The sequence below is a fragment of the Amblyomma mixtum genome, chromosome 2 (genome assembly GCF_055824585.1).
Source record: "Amblyomma mixtum isolate Tamu chromosome 2, ASM5582458v1, whole genome shotgun sequence".
Lineage (NCBI taxonomy): Eukaryota > Metazoa > Arthropoda > Arachnida > Ixodida > Ixodidae > Amblyomma > Amblyomma mixtum.
The window spans coordinates 157,457,764-157,476,892 of NC_143013.1; the positions used below are offsets into that span (position 1 = coordinate 157,457,764).

The 19,129-nt window shown below is 43.8% G+C and overlaps 1 protein-coding gene across 1 annotated transcript; it reads right to left on the minus strand.

The window, feature by feature from the left end:
• Positions 1–4,813: 4,813 nt before the first annotated feature.
• LOC149361379 (uncharacterized) lies at positions 4,814–18,766 on the minus strand. Its single transcript, XM_089569504.1, has 6 exons — positions 18,494–18,766; positions 17,531–17,609; positions 16,890–16,964; positions 12,073–12,203; positions 6,369–6,477; positions 4,814–5,098 (listed from the first exon to the last, which is right to left on the minus strand). Exons 1-6 carry the CDS (start codon positions 18,507–18,509, stop codon positions 5,089–5,091), a joined length of 420 nt encoding a protein of 139 aa, XP_089425630.1. The 5' UTR covers positions 18,510–18,766; the 3' UTR covers positions 4,814–5,088.
• Between the last annotated feature and the right edge of the window lie 363 nt (positions 18,767–19,129).

Here is a 19,129-nt window from a genome sequence, read left to right on the forward strand (position 1 = left end):
TGCAATATTTCCTCTGAGCACAATCTTAACAGCGATTAGCTCCTTTCGGAGCCCTGCAAGGCCTGTGAGCAAATCTCAACCCTCACATGCGAAGCAGTAAATTGTGGAACTGAAACAAATACCCAAATGCAATATTTCCTCTGAGCACAATCTTAACAGCGATTAGCTCCTTTCGGAGCCCTGCAAGGCCTGTGAGCAAATCTCAACCCTCACATGCGAAGCAGTAAATCTGGAACTGAAACAAAAACCCAAATGCAATATTACCTCTGAGCACAATCTTAACCGCGATTAGCTCCTTTCGGAGCCCTGCAAGGCCTGTGAGCAAATCTCAACCCTCACATGCGAAGCAGTAAATCTGGAACTGAAACAAATACCCAAATGCAATATTACCTCTGAGCACAATCTTAACCGCGATTAGCTCCTTTCGGAGCCCTGCAAGGCCTGTGAGCAAATCTCAACCCTCACATGCGAAGCAGTAAATTGTGGAACTGAAACAAATACCCAAATGCAATATTTCCTCTGAGCACAATCTTAACAGCGATTAGCTCCTTTCGGAGCCCTGCAAGGCCTGTGAGCAAATCTCAACCCTCACATGCGAAGCAGTAAATCTGGAACTGAAACAAATACCCAAATGCAATATTACCTCTGAGCACAATCTTAACCGCGATTAGCTCCTTTCGGAGCCCTGCAAGGCCTGTGAGCAAATCTCAACCCTCACATGCGAAGCAGTAAATCTGGAACTGAAACAAATACCCAAATGCAATATTACCTCTGAGCACAATCTTAACCGCGATTAGCTCCTTTCGGAGCCCTGCAAGGCCTGTGAGCAAATCTCAACCCTCACATGCGAAGCAGTAAATCTGGAACTGAAACAAATACCCAAATGCAATATTACCTCTGAGCACAATCTTAACCGCGATTAGCTCCTTTCGGAGCCCTGCAAGGCCTGTGAGCAAATCTCAACCCTCACATGCGAAGCAGTAAATTGTGGAACTGAAACAAATACCCAAATGCAATATTTCCTCTGAGCACAATCTTAACAGCGATTAGCTCCTTTCGGAGCCCTGCAAGGCCTGTGAGCAAATCTCAACCCTCACATGCGAAGCAGTAAATTGTGGAACTGAAACAAATACCCAAATGCAATATTTCCTCTGAGCACAATCTTAACAGCGATTAGCTCCTTTCGGAGCCCTGCAAGGCCTGTGAGCAAATCTCAACCCTCACATGCGAAGCAGTAAATCTGGAACTGAAACAAAAACCCAAATGCAATATTACCTCTGAGCACAATCTTAACCGCGATTAGCTCCTTTCGGAGCCCTGCAAGGCCTGTGAGCAAATCTCAACCCTCACATGCGAAGCAGTAAATCTGGAACTGAAACAAATACCCAAATGCAATATTACCTCTGAGCACAATCTTAACCGCGATTAGCTCCTTTCGGAGCCCTGCAAGGCCTGTGAGCAAATCTCAACCCTCACAGTGTAATGCAGTACAGTTGAACCTCAATATAATGAAGGCGTACATTGGTGAAAAACTTCGTTAAAGCGCAGACGTTGTTGCATCGAGTTTTTTTTGTGTTTCAGTGGTAGAAATGGTATTGCACATCTCTAGAAGCTTCCTATTCCACTTTATTTTGCCTACGCGGTTAATACAAGCCATTTTAGAAAAAAAACCTATGCCAAACGAGCACTGAGAGTAGTTCAGTAAAGCTTTAACTCAAAATCGCTTATCTCAAAATCTCACATTGTTCAGATTTTCTGCAGAGCCGAGCAGCTCCCAACTGGCACTGTTCATTTATATGCAACCCTTGACATATTTTGTGACCAAATTGAAAACATCTCCAAATCTTTATTGATGGATGGAGGTATAAATGTCATCACCGAAAATTATCACAAGCTGATGCAGTGACGGCCACGGAGCTGGCGCTCTCACCAAATACAAAACCAAGCAGCGCTGCAGCAGACCACTACTTGTGTCACGCAAACTTGAGACATGTCACATGCCCTTGCGGGCCAGTGAAAATGAGATGCGCAAGCAGCAGGTTTCTGCAAAATAGCACAGCTGGTTTGATTTGTTTTGTGGACCACGAGCAACGTTTTTAGAAATGCTGATTGTAGGCACGCATAATGGACTTCTTTTAACGGCTGTCTGTTTTCGGACTTCATGGGACTGGTCGTATAGATCTTATGCAAAATTGCTGCCATCTATCGGCCGCCGCGTGCGTTTCCACCATGTTCAAGGGTAGCTGCATTGAGGAGCGGCAAGTGACAGGGGGTTGCGCAGCCGGCTGCGTTAATGCTCGTTGTTGCCGATAATATCGACATACTCTTGTGTCCTTTGTTGTACGCAAAATTAAAATAAGAGTGTAGAAGAAAACAAGCAGCAAGTTGTATCCCTTGAGCTTTTTTTTTCTTGAGGCTTGTGTTAATCTGCTCTCGCTTGGTTGTCGCGCTAGGCGCACTTTCGTTCAACGGTGCGCCTGAGTTGTAAAATATCTTATTTAGCGTCCATTGGAAGATTGAAAATCCATACTTGGTGCTAAGGCAGACAAAATATATCGCCCACGGTGTGTTAAATTTGCCTGTATACGGATTATGCATCGCATTTTCGCGTAAAAGATGTGCAAAAGTGTTGTTCATTTCCTTATTGCACCAATTTATCTCAGCTTTTAAGGTTTCATGCATACAAGCTGTCAACAGATCTCGCCCCTATGTGTACGTCCAGGTATCCAGATTTAACATGTTTCGGCACTTCAAAGGCGCCAGACTGCTCTCTTAAATTCCAGTGCGATATTTTAACGTCTTTATGCATTCGATTCATCGATGAATTGATTGGTTTGGTTTGTGGGGCTTAACGTCCCAAAGCGACTCAGGCTATGAGAGACGCCCTAGTGGAGGACTCCAGAAATTTCGATCACCTGGGGTTCTTTAACGTGCACTGACATCGCACAGCACAGCAGGCACCTTGCTTTTCGCCTCTATAGAAAAGCGGCCGCGGAGGCCGGGATTCGATCCCGCCTCCTTGGGAACAGCAGTCTAGCGCCGTAACCATATCGCCACCCCGGCGGGGTCATCGATGAATTTAATATAGTCGACTACGTCCAGGCTTCAGTTGCTGAGATGAGTCTCCAGAACACGACTTGTAAAAGAAATGACTCGGAGTATATATACGCGGCAGCAACTGCCTCTACGGTTTAGCTGCTCTCATCTACAGCGAGTTTGCGTGATTGTTGTTGCTACAGTGATGGTGGTCACCGCGCTGTTTTCTTTTTTTATTAGTGCGACTTTTTTTTTCTGCGAGTTATGTGAGGTGCATCGAAAAAGCGTTACGCCTTAATTTGGACCACGCCAGTTTTCTTTTCTCCCATCCATATCACTGAATAACGCAGTTTCTTTATTTAACATTCATGCCGTGCCATGAGTGTAATGAGGCAGGGATTGAAACTGTCAACCATTTGACACTATCCACGGAGCAATATTGTTTGTAGCGAGCTTTACCGCGCTTAGCAGTGAGGTTTGCTACTGCGGCTATCGCAACTGAAACAAGAATGAGCACACACATGCCTTCCAACTTTATTTTGTCTGAAAGCACCCAGCCCTATACATGTATGCATCACATTTTCTATATGCCCATTATTCGGCACATTCTAATACTTCCCTGACTTGCTGCTTTGTTTGTTGTTGTTTGTTGTTTTGCAATATATGGCAAAAAAGTCCCATGCATCATAGCTCCACACTGAAGACATTTGTGTTGTTTCAGATGTCACCTGACTGCACTCCCCATAACTTCGGACTTTGCAAAATATGTTCGGTAGGTAGAGAAAGAAAACTGCCATTTAACATTAGGCAGCCCGTATGTGTTCGCTACTTTTTCGCAAAACGATTTCGTGAAGAATGTCTCTAGTGTCGAATATTTCATGAGAACGCAGCGCTATTAGTTTTCCATTCAATATCTTCATAAGCAAAGAAAGCCATTAAACCTCGTCCCCCCCCCCCGCCCCACAGGAATTTAAAAAAAAAGCATTTCACAAATGCTAGAAACTGGCAACTCTGACAGTTGGTGCGCCTACTCACTACTGAGCTCATCCCTGACATGGAAAACGAAAAAACAATAGAAATGCTTCAATTCCGTCAAGAATTACGGAAAGAAAAAGAGAAAATGCGGCATTGGAGAGGAGAAAGACTTTTCTGCAAAAACTGCGCATTGCACAAAGCACTGCTCGAATAAGCGTCCACGAAGGAGCTTGACATTGCGTATGGGTATAAGGCAGACCTCTGCTATGTGACTTCGCAGGCAGCACTATCTGCTATATATTGATTTTCGCGAAATAGAACCACGTTGTGAGGGCAGCAGGAGCTGCATATATGAGGAGGATCAGCGCACACGGTACCATGTCGTTGACCTGTCGTGTTTCGCCAACAAATTCACGTTGTTGAGGGTTTTAGCCAGTAACATGTATGGGGTCTGCTATATGGTTGATTACACGCTAACGAGATACATCAGCTGCTAAGCGTTCAGACAGAGGATGGGAACAGTAGTGCGCACGCTGCACTGGGAACTGGAAGGTCCATCAGCGCGCAGTATTTATTAGGAAAAAAAAAAAACAAGAAACAACATTAAGCCAGTCAAAACGCACTACAGGAATTTACGACAGAAAACTTCTGTAGTCGGTCGTATTTTGGGCATGTAGTATTTTTGTAGTCTGTCTTCTGTAGTCTGTAGTGTCGTATTTCTGTAGTCTGTCTTCTGTAGTGTAGTATTTCTGTAGTCTATCTTCTGTAGTGTAGTATTGGTGTAGTCTTTCTGTAGTGTAGTATTTCTGTAGTCTGTCTTCTGTAGTGACGTAATTCTGTAGTGTCGTATCTCTGTAGTCTGCCTTCTGTAGTGCATTTGTGTAGTGTGTTGTATTCCTGTAGTCATTACCAAGTACGCTTTATTTGTCAATTAATATGCAGCTACAGAGCAGCAGTCTGACTCTGAACATTCGATGCATTCCTGCAGTACAGCCAGGCATAAAAACACCTCACTTGGAGCAAATGGACTATTTCTTTACATATATACAGAATTTTTCTTCAGCAGGTCTCTCTTGTTCAGACTGTCCTAGGTGAAGAAAAAGAACAGTGATATATATAGTATGCATACACAACAAATGCATGCAAATGTTACAAAAGTTATACAGTGGAATCTTGATTATGCCTTCTCCTTTCATGCAACGATCCACATTTAACATCAAATTGGCACGGGCCCGACGTAAACCCATAGGAATTATGCATTAAAGCCTCAATTATACAACTGAAGAATATGCACACGCCCCTTCATACATTGGCTGGCGGGAACCGTCCGGAATGGGAGAGACATTGGCATGCAGAGCACTTTATTGACAGAAGTGACGTCAACCAAGCTGTTTCCAGATATAAATCAAGATGCAGACGTGCATGGAACGTGTGACCAAGTGCATCATGGCCTGTAATGACTGTTCTGCCAACGGCTCAGAATGAGTCCGTGCATGCAACCCGCATCTATCAGTGCGAGGCGGTCCGCCTGGCCCGTTTTTCCGCGCGCTTCACTTACGAAGACGTTGAGGGAATAAACTGCACGTTCATACCATCATAAAGTTATTGTAGAGGCGGTAAAAAGAGTAGACATTTCTGTGATCGCTGGTCGCTAGTTCAAAAGCGCTTCTCGCTACACCTTGAGTATAGCACAGATTAGGCCTACAACACCAAGCAAGCGGTGTACTGTCAGCCGGCAGAACGCACATCACTGCAGAAATCGTGCCAAAGGTGGACATTGCGCTTTCTTTTTTCCTTTAAGATACTAATTCTTAGTACAGATACTGCTACCAGCTTCTGCGTAGTGACAGCGGTTTTAGAGAAAGTTTGAACAGAAAGACATGTCGCTGGCATGGCCGTATACTGTGCGCTGCACATCTCCGAAGGGTCGGAGTAGTCATATTCCTGGCGCGTCGTTCATATTTTTTCGAGATTCATCCGACATCTACTTAACGTGCAGGAACATAGCGCTCGCCTGCCTTGTCTAAAGCCGCCTCTTCCACGCTGAAAAGCCTGGCTGCGTGCGGTCTCAGAAACGTCTGCTAATGTGGTCCATAAGTGCTGTTAACAGTATGGTTCATAAATATAATCTTCTGTGCGTCATCTGAGTAGTCGACTATCCTTAAACAGAACTTGGGTAAAGCAGTATCTCACTATAGTAGGCAAATTGCATTGAGATTTGCAGGTTACTCCAGTGCCTAAGTGTACCATACAGACAGTTAGGAAACACAGTCAAGTTACGAGTTTTGTAAGCACATGAGCTTACCCAATCTATTCATGCATATAACAAGAGACTATTGGCTTGAACAGATATTTACCGCCGCAGGTCACAGCACTTCTGTGCCAGGTAGCGCGTCACCTTCTTGTGGCGCTTTTGGAGATCCTCAGCCGAGCAACCCTTCAGCTTCAAATAGTGCCAGAAGGAATCTGTACAGATGGGGTAATAAGTAATGTTAGTGTGGTTGAATATAAAAAATGAGGAGATCGAATAACGAGCATTAGTACACCTAACATAGGTTGTCAGTTCGAATCCGTGCTACAAGAAAGGGTCTAACTTAACTAGTAAGTTTATGCTGCACAACAGGCTGAATCGTATGACACCATCTGGTACATTCATGCCAAACGGTTCACCCACAAATTTTACAGGAATGTCGTGACTAAGCAGCCAGACTAATGCCTGCCAGACAGATATACATATACTGATCGATATAGTTTAGTTTCGAGCTGTGGTGCTCGAGCATCACACTGCCACCTGCTATTATTTTATTCCATTATCTAACCATCTCGGCTCCCATGGCAACTACTGGGATACACTGCTGCATTGGAGGCTGCCATCTTGGGTTCTATCCGTGAAATCATCACAACTCAGGCTCAAAACGCAACCAGGCTGAGAACGCAACGCAATGCTCTAAAATTACTACCTCGGGCTAATAGCTCTGGGACCAAAGCTTCACACACTGGTGCATAATATTATACTTCAGATACACCTAGCAAAGCAGTAGAGAGAAAAGCCCTTTGATGAATAACAAAATTTAGCTGGAGTTTAAAAACCCACTTGCACTATGCGTAGGTTTGGGACTTGGGGGAAAAAGAGAGGTGCAGGAAATTGCAAAGGTTTTCAAGCAATTTCAACAAAATTTCAAAAATTATACAGCCCCTGAATTAGGGATGGCATACATCAAAGTGGTGACAAATGGAGTGACAAAGTTCCTTACACAGTGTGTGCACTGATGAGGAATGAGGAGGATTTAGTGTTTATCTGGAAGATTAACAGCAAATAAAGTTTATTGCACATCTCTGCTGCCTATGAAAGGCTAACTGCCGAATTCAGAAGTGCGCCTCAACTCGATACTCCGTCTCCACTCTGTGGAGTGGAGAAAACAACTGCTCTTCCATTTGATGGGCAGTTAGGATTGAAGAATGCCACTCGGCATTTCTTCAGACAAGGAGCTGGTCTAGAGACCTTCTTCCAACTGCCGTCCCTCGAGGAAGCATGAATGGCAAATGAAGATGAGAATAAGGCAAAAAATTGCTTTTGGCTACAAAAAAGCATGGCATTGCTATTAAGTGTGTTTTATCACGCTGCACCACCTTAAGAACACAAAGAACCTCACCGTTTATTAGCCTAGTAAAACATCTTTTGCAAGCTGCCTGACGAAAGCAAGAGAAAAACTACCGGAAACGCTTGCACATCTGGCAACCTTTGCCACCAATGATGTAGCGTCTATGTAGGCATTTACGAATGGTGTAAAAACTGCCGTTCGTCAACTCGTGGGAGGTTTCGCTGGACTGCAGAGGCCAGCGGCGAAGCTGAGAAGTACCAAAATGGGTTTGGATTTATGGGGTTTAAGGTCCCAAGTGACTCAGGCTATGAGGGATGCCATAGTGAAGGGCTCTGATAATTTCATCCACATGGGGTTCTTTCACGTGCACTGACATCGCACAGTACACAGGCTTCCAGCATTTTGTCTCCATCAGAATGCGACTGCCGCGGCCAGGATCGATCCTGTGTCTTTGAAGTCAACAGCTGAGCACCGCAACCCCTGAGACTGCTTCATCACCAAATTATGCATTACATAAATGACACTGCATCACAGAAAAGGACACAGTCATGCCCAAACTGTAGTTACAGCCAAAAGTTGGCACCGTGAACCTGCTCCCCACATCCAAAAGCTTGCACTTCAAGCCAACACACAGGAATAAGATTGTCTCCCAAACCCCATGACACTGCCTCCCAAAGAAGGTGGCAGCCAATAAGTGGGCAACAAAAAAGTAAACTGTGGGTAACAACTTGAATGTCTTGCATCACGCTAAAAGGTGATGCGAAATTTGAGGAAAGGCCCCAAGAAGCACATAATCTTTTTAGGTTGTCAGAGCACTCTTAGCCCTTTAAATGCCAAATGTTTTCCTAAAAAACATACCAGAAATTTTAAGCAATCAATTTTTTTGTGTACTTCATTATTCTTGAAGCCACTGCATTGCATACACATGGGTAGCTGCAGAACAGTCAGCTCAATGCACCAATTGTGGTTGACAGCACTCAGACATACAGACGAGGGACAGAAACAAAAAAGACGATGACACAGGCACTGAACCTAAACTTTTTACAGAACTGCCTACATACTGCATAAATACCCACACCACAGGCACCAATACGCAGCGATTTATGCACTCGTGGTAACAAGAAGTGGTATGAGAAGTAGTGGAAAAACAAAAGCTAGAAGCAAAAACCAGAGGACACCGCACAGGATAAAACCAGAACAAGGTGAGAGAAAAATTTATAAGCAAGTCATTTTTAAAAGACTGCCAACAGTGGATAATTTTGACCAAAAGAATATTTAAGAACTGGTCTGATAAAATGGAACTAAAAAACCTTATGCACAAACACAGACCAAGCGCAGTGAAAAAAAAATGAAGGAGAAATGGCAAGAAAAAACACGCAATAGAAGCAAAATGGTGATTGGGTAAGCAAACGAGAATTGAGCAACAAGCGAAGGTGAAGTGTGCTGAAAATTAAAAGGATAAAAAGGGAATAAAAACGCGCATGAGCCACAAAGGTGAAGCCAACAGTTCAGATGGTTAAAAGTGGAAGATGACGTACAGTGAAGCCGAGATAAAATATAAAAAAGTGAAATTCAATAACCAGTATGAAGGCAAAAATCAAGGAAAAACACCAAAAGAGGGAAGTTGGCGTAAGAGGCAAGGCATGTAACACAAATGTAGAACCAGGGCTAGATCAAGTACGTCCACAAAGAAAGGCAATCCTCCGAGTGAAACCAAGCGTGTTCTTTACATTCACCCCGGAGCCTGAAAATCTCTGCGGCTTCCACCATTGCATTGCGTCAGCTTATTACGAGGCTCTATTAACACAGTGGTTTTCTCAAACTTTGGGCAGCATGGCTTTTTTGCATCCCATTATCAGCAGTGGACTTGCAGGTACCTAAGAGATGTACCCGATAAATCAGTGTAATGCTCTCTTAGCCTTCCATTGATGCCAATGTATACCTTGCAGCAAGAAAAAGGGATTGAGAAAGCACTTCTTGTGCATGACACTAAGGGTTTCTGTGCAATGCGGTGCAGCCTGTTTCTTTTTTCTTTTTCATTGACGTTCCTAGAGAGGTGTGATAGGTGATGGGGGGGGGGGGGAGGGCAGAGCAAAAAAAGCATCCACTCTATCTCTCGAATTTTCTAAAGGTAAATTTCACAGAACCTTAAGAAAATCTGAGAGAAAGCAGGAGTAGACATTGCCTTTTCTGACCCCCGAGCACCTATTGCAGTTGCGGAATCCTAAATGAAAAAAAAGACGCTGCACCACGCAGCACAGAAAACCCTTAGCGCCATGCGCGGAGGGCGTTTAATCAATCCCTTTGTCTTGCGGCAAGGTATACATTGGCATCAAAGAAAGGATAAGGGAGCATAAGATTGATTTATCGGGTACATCTCTCGGGAATCTGCCAGTCGGAAAGAGCAAAACCGCAAAACTATCGCACAGAGGCAGGTGACAACACAAGGCCGTACTGACAACTGAAAATTTATTGAAGAACAGCAGTGCTTATATAGACAAGTCACGTGTGTAATCTGCAAACAATCGTAAAGAGGCAAAAAAATTCAATGGCAACCATAGAGCTGAGTAAATATGACAATCACCTGCTCAAAAACGAAACAAAAACAACCGGGGAAACACAGACAGAACTGCTAATTTTCCTGAAAAATGAACACAGTAGGCGTGCTGACACACTTATCTGGCTCCGACCTCAAGATGGCAACAGCCTGGACAATTTCTCTTTCCAACTGCTCCTTTCTTGATCCAATAATCTGTGTGCAGTTCAGTTTGGGATAGCAGTCTACAATGAGACAGTGAGTGGGACGGCAAACGCCTCCGGGTCTACTCAAGGAACACGCATACTCTTGCAAACAAATGTGTAAACATCTACCAATTTGGACAATATAAAACTGGCCACAGCTGACGGGAATCTCGTACAACATGCCCGTTGGCGGTACTTTTTGAATGCCTCATGCCATGTGCAACGGGGGTGGTGTACACGATTCCTCTCAGCTGTGGTCGATTTTATACCGGCCAAATTGGTAGATGGTGAAACACTCCCTTGCAAGAGTATTAGCACTCCTTGGGTAGGCCCGGACGACCTTGCCTGCCTGTCCACTGTCCCAGTTGTAAAGACTGTTAACCTAAACTGAACTGCACATTATTAATGGATGAATAAAGGGCCAGTTGGAAAGAAATTCTCAAGGCTGTTGCCATCCTGAGGTCGAAGCCAGATAGGTGGGTTAGCATGCCTTCTGTGTCCATTTTACAGAAAGAATTAGAATTTGTTTCCCTCCCTAGGTTGTTTTTGCAATGAATGTTTGCAGATTACATGCGCAACTGATCCATATGAGCACTCATTTCTTCAATAAATGTTCAGTTGTCGTACCGCCTTGTGTTTCGCCTGCCTTTGTCCCATCCTGTTTTGCGGTTTTTCTAACGATTTCCAACCAACTGGCCTACAAGCACGTCCTTCTAAATCTGCAAGTCCATTGCCAAAACTGTGACCGAAAAAAGCCATGCCACCCATGTTCGAAAAAGTGCCATTGTGTTAAGAAAGCACCAGAATAAAGTGACATGACGAACTGGTGGGAGCCGCCGGGATTTTGAGGCTCGAGGATTAATGGGCAAAAACACCCTCGGAAAAAAAAGATTGTCTTTCTTCAGGTTCTGTTTGGCCTAGCCCTGGTTTTATAAACATCTTGCATGCCTTGACTTTTCTGCCAACTGGTCTATTTTCGCGTTTTTGTTTGCTTTTATCTTTAATACTCATTGAATTTCATCTTTTGATATTTTATCTCTCTCGTTTTTACAGTAGCTCATCTTCCTCCTTTAGCCATGTTAATTCTTGGCTTCACCTTTGTTGCTCATGTGCATTTATTCGCCTTTTATTCTTTCAGTTTTTTAGCTCACTTCACCTTTGTAGACCAATTCTTGTTTGCTTGCCCAATCACCATTTTCTTTTCACCGCATGTTTTTTCTTGCCACTTTACTTTTATTTCACTGCCCTTGATCTGTGTTTGCATGTAGTGTTTTAGTTCCGTGTTATCAGACCAGTACTTAAAAATTTTGGTCAAACCGTTCCACTAATTCACGTGCTGGTGGTCTTAAAAATGACTTGCTTAAAACTATTCCTTTAACCTTGTTATGGTTTCATCCTTCCCTGCTCTAAAGTCTTGGTTTCTGTTTCTAGTTTGTGTTGTTTTCCCACTATTGGTCATATCACTTATTGTTGCCACGAGTGCATAAAATTGCCACCTGTTGGCGCCTGTGTTTTGGTTATATATACAGTGTTTCGGTGATTCTGGAATAAATCTGTAGTCAGCACCTGTGCCGTCATATTTTTTCTTTCTGACCCCAGTCTGTTTCTAAGCACTGTCAACCACAAAGGATCAGCACCAACAAGACCGACAGCTTGTCCTATTCAAGATCAATGCATACTTCCCTAAGAAATACTATGCCGAAAACACTGTACTTACAGTAAAGCCTGCTTGACTGAGCGAATACCACTGGCAATTTGCAAACTCCCAGCCTGCTCCTGGTTGCTGGCTCAAGCAGCACGCAACTTTGTGGCTTGCACGACTTCCACGAAACTCTTGGTCCCTTGAAACTGAAACATAGAGGGATGAGTGAGAGATATCAGATTTGACATGCTTGCATTGCTGCAATGACAAAGAAAAAACGATATTTTCCATAAGAACAATTATTATTTCACACTAGCTTCGCAGAGTAAACCTCGTTTATCACGACCTCGTTAACACTGACATACTGCACAGTCCCAGCCTGACTGCATCTAGTTCTATGGTGTCAAATGCTTGTTAGCTATGAGCCCTTGGCCTTGCACTGGTTAATACAGACAACCTCGAAACGGGCAATCAGCTCCGAGCTTTTGAGTCATAGATACTCACAAGCTCAGTGGTCCCAGGGGTTCAAGAAATATTGGCAGGGTGACACAGTAACAAGCATTCCGCACCACTTGCTCTCGCTTCATTGCAAAAAAACTCGCACAGCAGACCTGTCCTCCATTTTGCAGTGTGCAAATAATCAAATTCAAAGCATGCACAAAAATGTGGACCTCTCTTCGAACAGAGCTTCATAAATACGGGTAGAATTATTGTAATTAAATCTACCTGCAGTTTTCAATTTATCCTAAAATTTTATGCAACTCGACGAGCAATAAGCATTAAAAAGGAATTAAAATAGCCAGCACTGTTTAAACAATATAGCTAAGAAGAAATACGAGGCATATCCACTACTCTCCAGTGGTTCTTTAGCTCATACATTATCAATCTACGCTTTCTTACAGGCACATTTGCACGCGAAAATTGGGTTTGACCCAATCTTGATGAATCTTTCTGGAATGCAACAATCAGGAGAAACCAGTTTTACTCAAAAAAAATACCGACGATTACGTTACTTCCTAATGCGAAATTTGAGCGCAGCAAATAAGCTGTTTCACCTTTTCGATAGATTGAGGCAAAGAAATCGAGCAACACATGTATGCGCTATCACAGAACGTAAAGTAACGTAATCGTCGGCGCGTCGACAACTGCGCGTCGGCAACCGGCGCGTCGGCAACTGAAGAGCACCCTATCCGCCACACAAGAACAGGGGGGGGACCCTTTCCTCCTCTTTCTGCATGGCGGCGACGGTGTTCTATGCAGTCACGTTATCTTGACTCTCTAGCGGCGTCAGCGGCATCCACCGGTATCAGTCGGTCGCTGCTAGCGCTGGGGGGATGAAAGGGGGGCGGAGCTGGTTACGAGGCCGACGACAACGCCGACGACGACGCGAAACCCAGGAACGGACGCCAAAGAGCTGCGCTCTAAAACAAAGGGCCCTATACACTGCATCACAAGCCCAGATAGGTGCACTTAAGACTACAGCCCCTTCCATAAGTCTCCAATTTGCCTGTCCTCTACAAGTTGCAGGATCCCTGTCCGCTGCTTGTCGAATTTCGCTATCCCGCCTTGCTAGTTCTCCCACTGCCCTTCTCAAACTCTTGGAATTCTGTTGCTCTAGCAGATCATCAGCTATTCCTTGTATTATTTGTTGTTTTAGCACTACACACTTCATGGAAAAACTGCTGGATATTGTACTTTAAATAGGTTTGTATAGCATGCAAGTGGCTTGCAGCTTGATGAACAGGTGAGAAAAAAACGCGGAGCCTGACAAATAGGTGTGAAAAAAACGTGGGTTACTGATATCGCAGCCGAAATCAAGAGGAAGAAATGGGCTTGGGCAAGAGATGTAATGCAAAGGCAAGATAACCAGTGGTCCTTAAGAGTAATGGAGTGGATTCCAAGAGAAGGCAAACGCAGCAGGGGGCAGCAGAAAGTTAGGTGGGCGGATCAGATTAAGAAGTTTGTGGGGATACAGTGGCCGCAACTGGCAAAGGACAGGGTCTATTGCAGAGACATGGGAGAAGCCTCTGCCCTGCAGTGGGCGTTAGGCTGATGATGATGACAACCTAGTGAATTTGTCTCGCAACAACCGCTGCAGCCTGATATTTTGTACAGCAGCACAATGGCCTTCATTTTTTGAGTGGTGAAGTATCAGCATTTTGTTTCAACCATGGGGAAGACGTTTTATGTTGCACAAAAAGAAAGGAATTACATGCATACTGGGTTTTGGAAGAATGCCCTGTGGACATTACAAAACACTGCCATCCTTGCTTTATCTCTGCCAGGTAACAAAATTCATTATTCTCCAAATACTTTGGACAAAGACAAGCTGCCGTGCACTCATTTGAGCTCAGTGGACTTTCCCTCAAACCAATCTTCAGTAAATAATATCAGGATTAGGCAAAAGTAACTGCAGTATATTTCTGTGAGTCAGTGCCTTTTACAGAAAGTTTTGGAAACGGACAAGTTTATGAGCTTTGTGAGCACATGATGATTGCCCAATCTATTTACATAGGCAAATGGGAAATTTGCCTTCCTATTCAATTTATGCACATTCAAACGATAGTTACCGCTGTAGGCCACATCAGTTCTGTACCAGGTGGCACATGCCAAAAAAAACCTCGATAGCGTAATAAGTAATGTTAGTGTGGTTGACTATAGAACTTAAAATCCAGGTCATATCTCTTGGATCTAAGCTTGACATATTTCTGCATAATACTATACTGCAGGTACAAATAGCAAAGCAATAGAGAGAGACAGGGGAAGTTTGCTAATGAAATGAACAAAATATTTAGCTGGCACTTAAAATCACTGACCTGTTACTCAGCATGAGGAAGGAAATAAGAGGGAAAGACGAAGGAAAACGTGCAGAAAATTGTTAACGTTCAGAAAATAATAAATTTAAACAATTTTTGGAAATGATGTATCCATTACTTTACTTGGTTTTAAAGGGTTTAATGCCACAAAGCGGCGCAGTCTATACAGGGCGCTATTGTAGAGGACTGGAAAATTATATAGGTGTGCTGACATCACACGGTGCCTGGGCCTCTAGCATTTCGTCTCCATTGAACTGAGACTAGTACAGCTGGAATCGAAACTGGCTGGAATCGAACCTGCCCCTTCCGGGTCAGCAGCCAAGCACAATAACCACTCAGCCACCTTGACGGCTCCCATTTGGGGTGACATGCATCAATTTGGTCACTGACGGGGTTGATAAAGTTCACTTCAGAGAGGGTGTGCATTGATGAGGTTATATACCTCAATTCTCCCTATGCCACATAATTAGACAGGTAAAAATTTATTGTGAGCATATGCTGCCTATGGCAGGCCAAGAGACGTAAGACGCGAAGCATATGTCCACAAAATGAAGGCAAGAAGAGCACAATTTCCTGCTGTAAGTAACCACTCCACTATCCAAAAGAATAGTCAGCTTCTTTAAAAAATGTATGTCCTGACTATGTCCATTTCGCATTTATTTCCAACCAACTCAGTTCTCTCCCAATCTCTCACCATTAAGCCTATTATTTTCCTGAGTGGTTCACCGCACTGTTCTCAATTTTAAGCCTTTTATTGTGTACCCCACTTTGCCCGACAGTTTAGCAAAGGTAAAGCAGTTTAAAATTTCTTTTTGAGCATACTGCAAGGCGCTGCTCGTAACTTCTGAGTGCATGCCTAAGGCAATAAACCCCTTTCTTATTCTCCCAACCATTTCTTTCAAATGCTTTATATCTGCGCATGACCTGGCCGAGGTGTATTCTGTTAAGACTTCCAGTACCTTACTGCATTTCTTAAAAAGGCCTCTTTCCTGATTATTAAGTGTTGATTTAGCTCTCATTTCCACACTGAGTATTGATGTCCTCAATCATTTACAAGAATTCATCACTTATACTACAACTCACCACTAATACTACAATAACATGAAATCGAATATAACTGAGAGGTTCTCCATGAGTCTTCGCATTTCCTGAACCAACCCGCTACTATGCAGTGAGGGTCACCTCGTCTAGCATGATCACATCTTGTTCAGGGTATGTGGGCTGTGCAAAGTAAACAACCGTTGATTTCTGGTCACTGCAGTCAAAACTACAAAGTAGCTGGTGCAATGAAATGTTAGTTCTAAGAAGGTTTGCTCGTTTTTTTTATGCGGGCCCAAGTGAACACAGGCTAAACTGCGTGCTGTTTGATGTCGGTGCAGGTTAAAGATCCCCAGGTGGCCGAAATTATTCTGCAGCCCTCTGCTACGGCACCTCTTTTCTTCTTTAACTTCCTCCTTTATCCCTTCTCTTACATCATGGTTCAGGTGCCTATCAAGATGTGAGACAGTTACTCTGTCACTTCCTTGCCTCAAAAACCAATTTTAAATTTTTCAAGGATAGTTTCAAGAACGTAGAGGTACAAACTGTGCAGTATAACCACATGCCACAGCAATAAACCGGCAATACATCTGCGCTGACAGGAGCTTGCCAATTACGCTGCAAGGATGCTATGCCACGCAAGATTTGGTGTCATCATACAATGTTACTTTACTGACTGACATTTCAATGTACAATCAAGAAATACCATTAAAGTATTATTGTACAGCACAATGTTTTTAAAAAGATAAACGAACATTTCGGCCCTTTTAGAGGACACACATGCATAACAGGCAACAGGTGTGGAATAGTCACTGCACCTGAAGCAGGCTCAACTCTATAATAGCAGCGCAGTGTCAAGAGCTACATGAGCAGCTAAATTTCGCACAAATTTTCATTCATGTAATTATAAGCTGAGGTACTGCTGTAAAGTGCATGTAGAGTTCTGCATGCATTTTTAAACACAGCAGTGAGCCTACGTTGAAAAAATATTTTTCAAAACAGGCAGATAAGGTATGCGTAACTGAAAAAGATAATTACCATGAATGGCTTGGAGGGATGGCACAGCTGAAGGCAGGAAGCACGCATGGCCCAGCAGATGCTGGCAGCTGGCAACTGCAGATAAATACGTCCCGACCAACAGCTGTCAGTGCCAGTGACAATGTCATGAATGACGCCAAAACTGTCGACTGCTTCAGAAACTAAAATAAGGTATTAATATAGGAACACAAAAGCAATGAGGTGGCCCATGACAAAATAAATGGGGAGACTGTATGTGAAACACCCATACACATTCTTTGAGTACATTTACATGACTGTCATAACCACATTTAAAGATGAGCTGGCTGGAATACCGCTTTATTTTTATGCATGATGAAAAGAGCCCAACTATTCGAATATAGCATGCGCAGGCTTTAGTTAATTACTGTTAGGGTGCCTTGCACCAGCGTCTAATGTATTCTTAAATTGAACGTAGCAACCAGTCGACCAGTTTAACTTGCATAAATGAGAAGAGAGAATGGAAAAGGCATGCATTCAATAGCAAGGAGCCCGATATCTCACGTCACAACTGAGCATGATACGAAACTTAGTAGTGCATTTAACAAATCTGCACACAAATAAAAACAGCAAAAAATTTGTCGAGTGGTAATGCAAGTAGGGGCAAGAGATAAAAAAAATACCGAAGAACACTGGTGAGTGAGGTGCAGGGAGGTCTGTGGGTAGGGTTCCGTGCCTGGGAACAGTTCCGAGCGCGGAGAACTGCTGCCGGCAGTCAACCAAGAATAAATAAGAGAAAGTGAAAATGAATAACAAACCATCACCAATTGCGAACGACCTGAAAGCGGGCCGCATAAGCGAGGCATACAGGAAAAAGCTTGAAATCCCAAATAAGTGTGCAGTTGCATCCCCAACAGTTCAGTGCCCTGAAGGAGAGGAAGCATGGACGCCTACAGTTCAGGGAAGACACAAAACGACCTAACTGACATAATATTGCCAAATTCTGTTCCAATGGGGAAGCACAGATAAAAAGTTTACAAATGACTAGTAAATGTGCGCCAGCCTTCCACATGTGATCACTGTCTTCAAAAAAATTTGCATGACGAATATTAAGAAGCACTGATCCGATGAGCACCAACACCGAGCAAAATCATCCGTCGTCTGTTCGCAGTTCGCCTAGCGCGAGTGCTTCATCGCGCAGCACTGCCGCTCATAATAATCTTCTAAATAGCACAAATCCATCCGATGGGTACCAGCCGCGAGCAAAATCATCCGTTGTCAGTTCCCTTGCCTGTTCTCAGCTGTCCAAGCAAAAGCGCTCTCACCTGCGGCACTGATCGTCTTCTACGCAGTACAAATCCATGCCAGTTGAATGTAGTAAACATTGTCTGTAGCTTTTCGCAGCACTAGCAAGCGACCGCATAACTCTGTTGTGATCTCTGGTGGCATTTTTATTTACCACGGCACCTGAGTACTAAACGCAGACATAGACTATGAAACAACACTTGTCACGCAGGCTATACGCCCGTTCTTTTCTGGCAAGGCATTATAGCTGAGGCAACCGCACGCAGACTGCCTCCACTGCCATCACTATATAGCCGCACACTAATAACGCGGGTGAATACAGAAGCGGTGACGGGACTCACCAATCATGCAGCTCATCCAGGCTTAGTAAAACCGCGCCGTCGTCTTCATTGCCTTTCCAGATGGCAAGACGTCGTAGCGCTGCCTTTCTTCATGGCTTTGCCCATCCAAACTCACCGATGTTGACTGAGCGTAATACTCGTCGTTGGCTTCCAAAACACACTTCTGTTCTTCACACATGTCCGCCGCACAAGCACTCAAACAATGCCATGAAAAGCCAAATAACACAAAACGAGAAGCAACGCGCGCACTGACATGGCGCCGGCGACAGCGGCTTTGCCCTTGTTTTTGCGTCGTTGAAAAACTGCAACTCAAATGCGCTTTTTTACTACTAATATTTAAATTATGTTCCGAAGAAAAATATCTCAATTTTTTTTTAATTCATTTTTTTATTGAGTGCGAACACTACAGCGTTTTTAAATACTTCTGTAGAAGCTGCGATCCTGTGATCCCATCACCCAGGGTGCCCCGGATGTCCTAGCAGACGACGGAGCAGACGACGGCGCAGACGACGCTGTTGACGGAATGAAATTTCGTTTGCTGCCAGCTAAAATCTTTTAATTGCGACAAAACAGGCAAAGAAATGCACCGTACCTCAAGCTGGTGCATATCAAGGATATGTTGGACGTGAGCGGTAG

What these genes read in the sequence shown, in the direction of transcription:
- LOC149361379 (XM_089569504.1), bottom strand. An exon ending in ATCCCTCCAAGCCATTCATG is followed by an intron (nt 12,204 to 16,889) that starts GTAATTATCTTT and finishes TCTATGTTTCAG; the next exon opens with TTTCAAGGGACCAAGAGTTT. An exon ending in TCAGTCAAGCAGGCTTTACT is followed by an intron (nt 6,478 to 12,072) that starts GTAAGTACAGTG and finishes CCATCTGTACAG; the next exon opens with ATTCCTTCTGGCACTATTTG.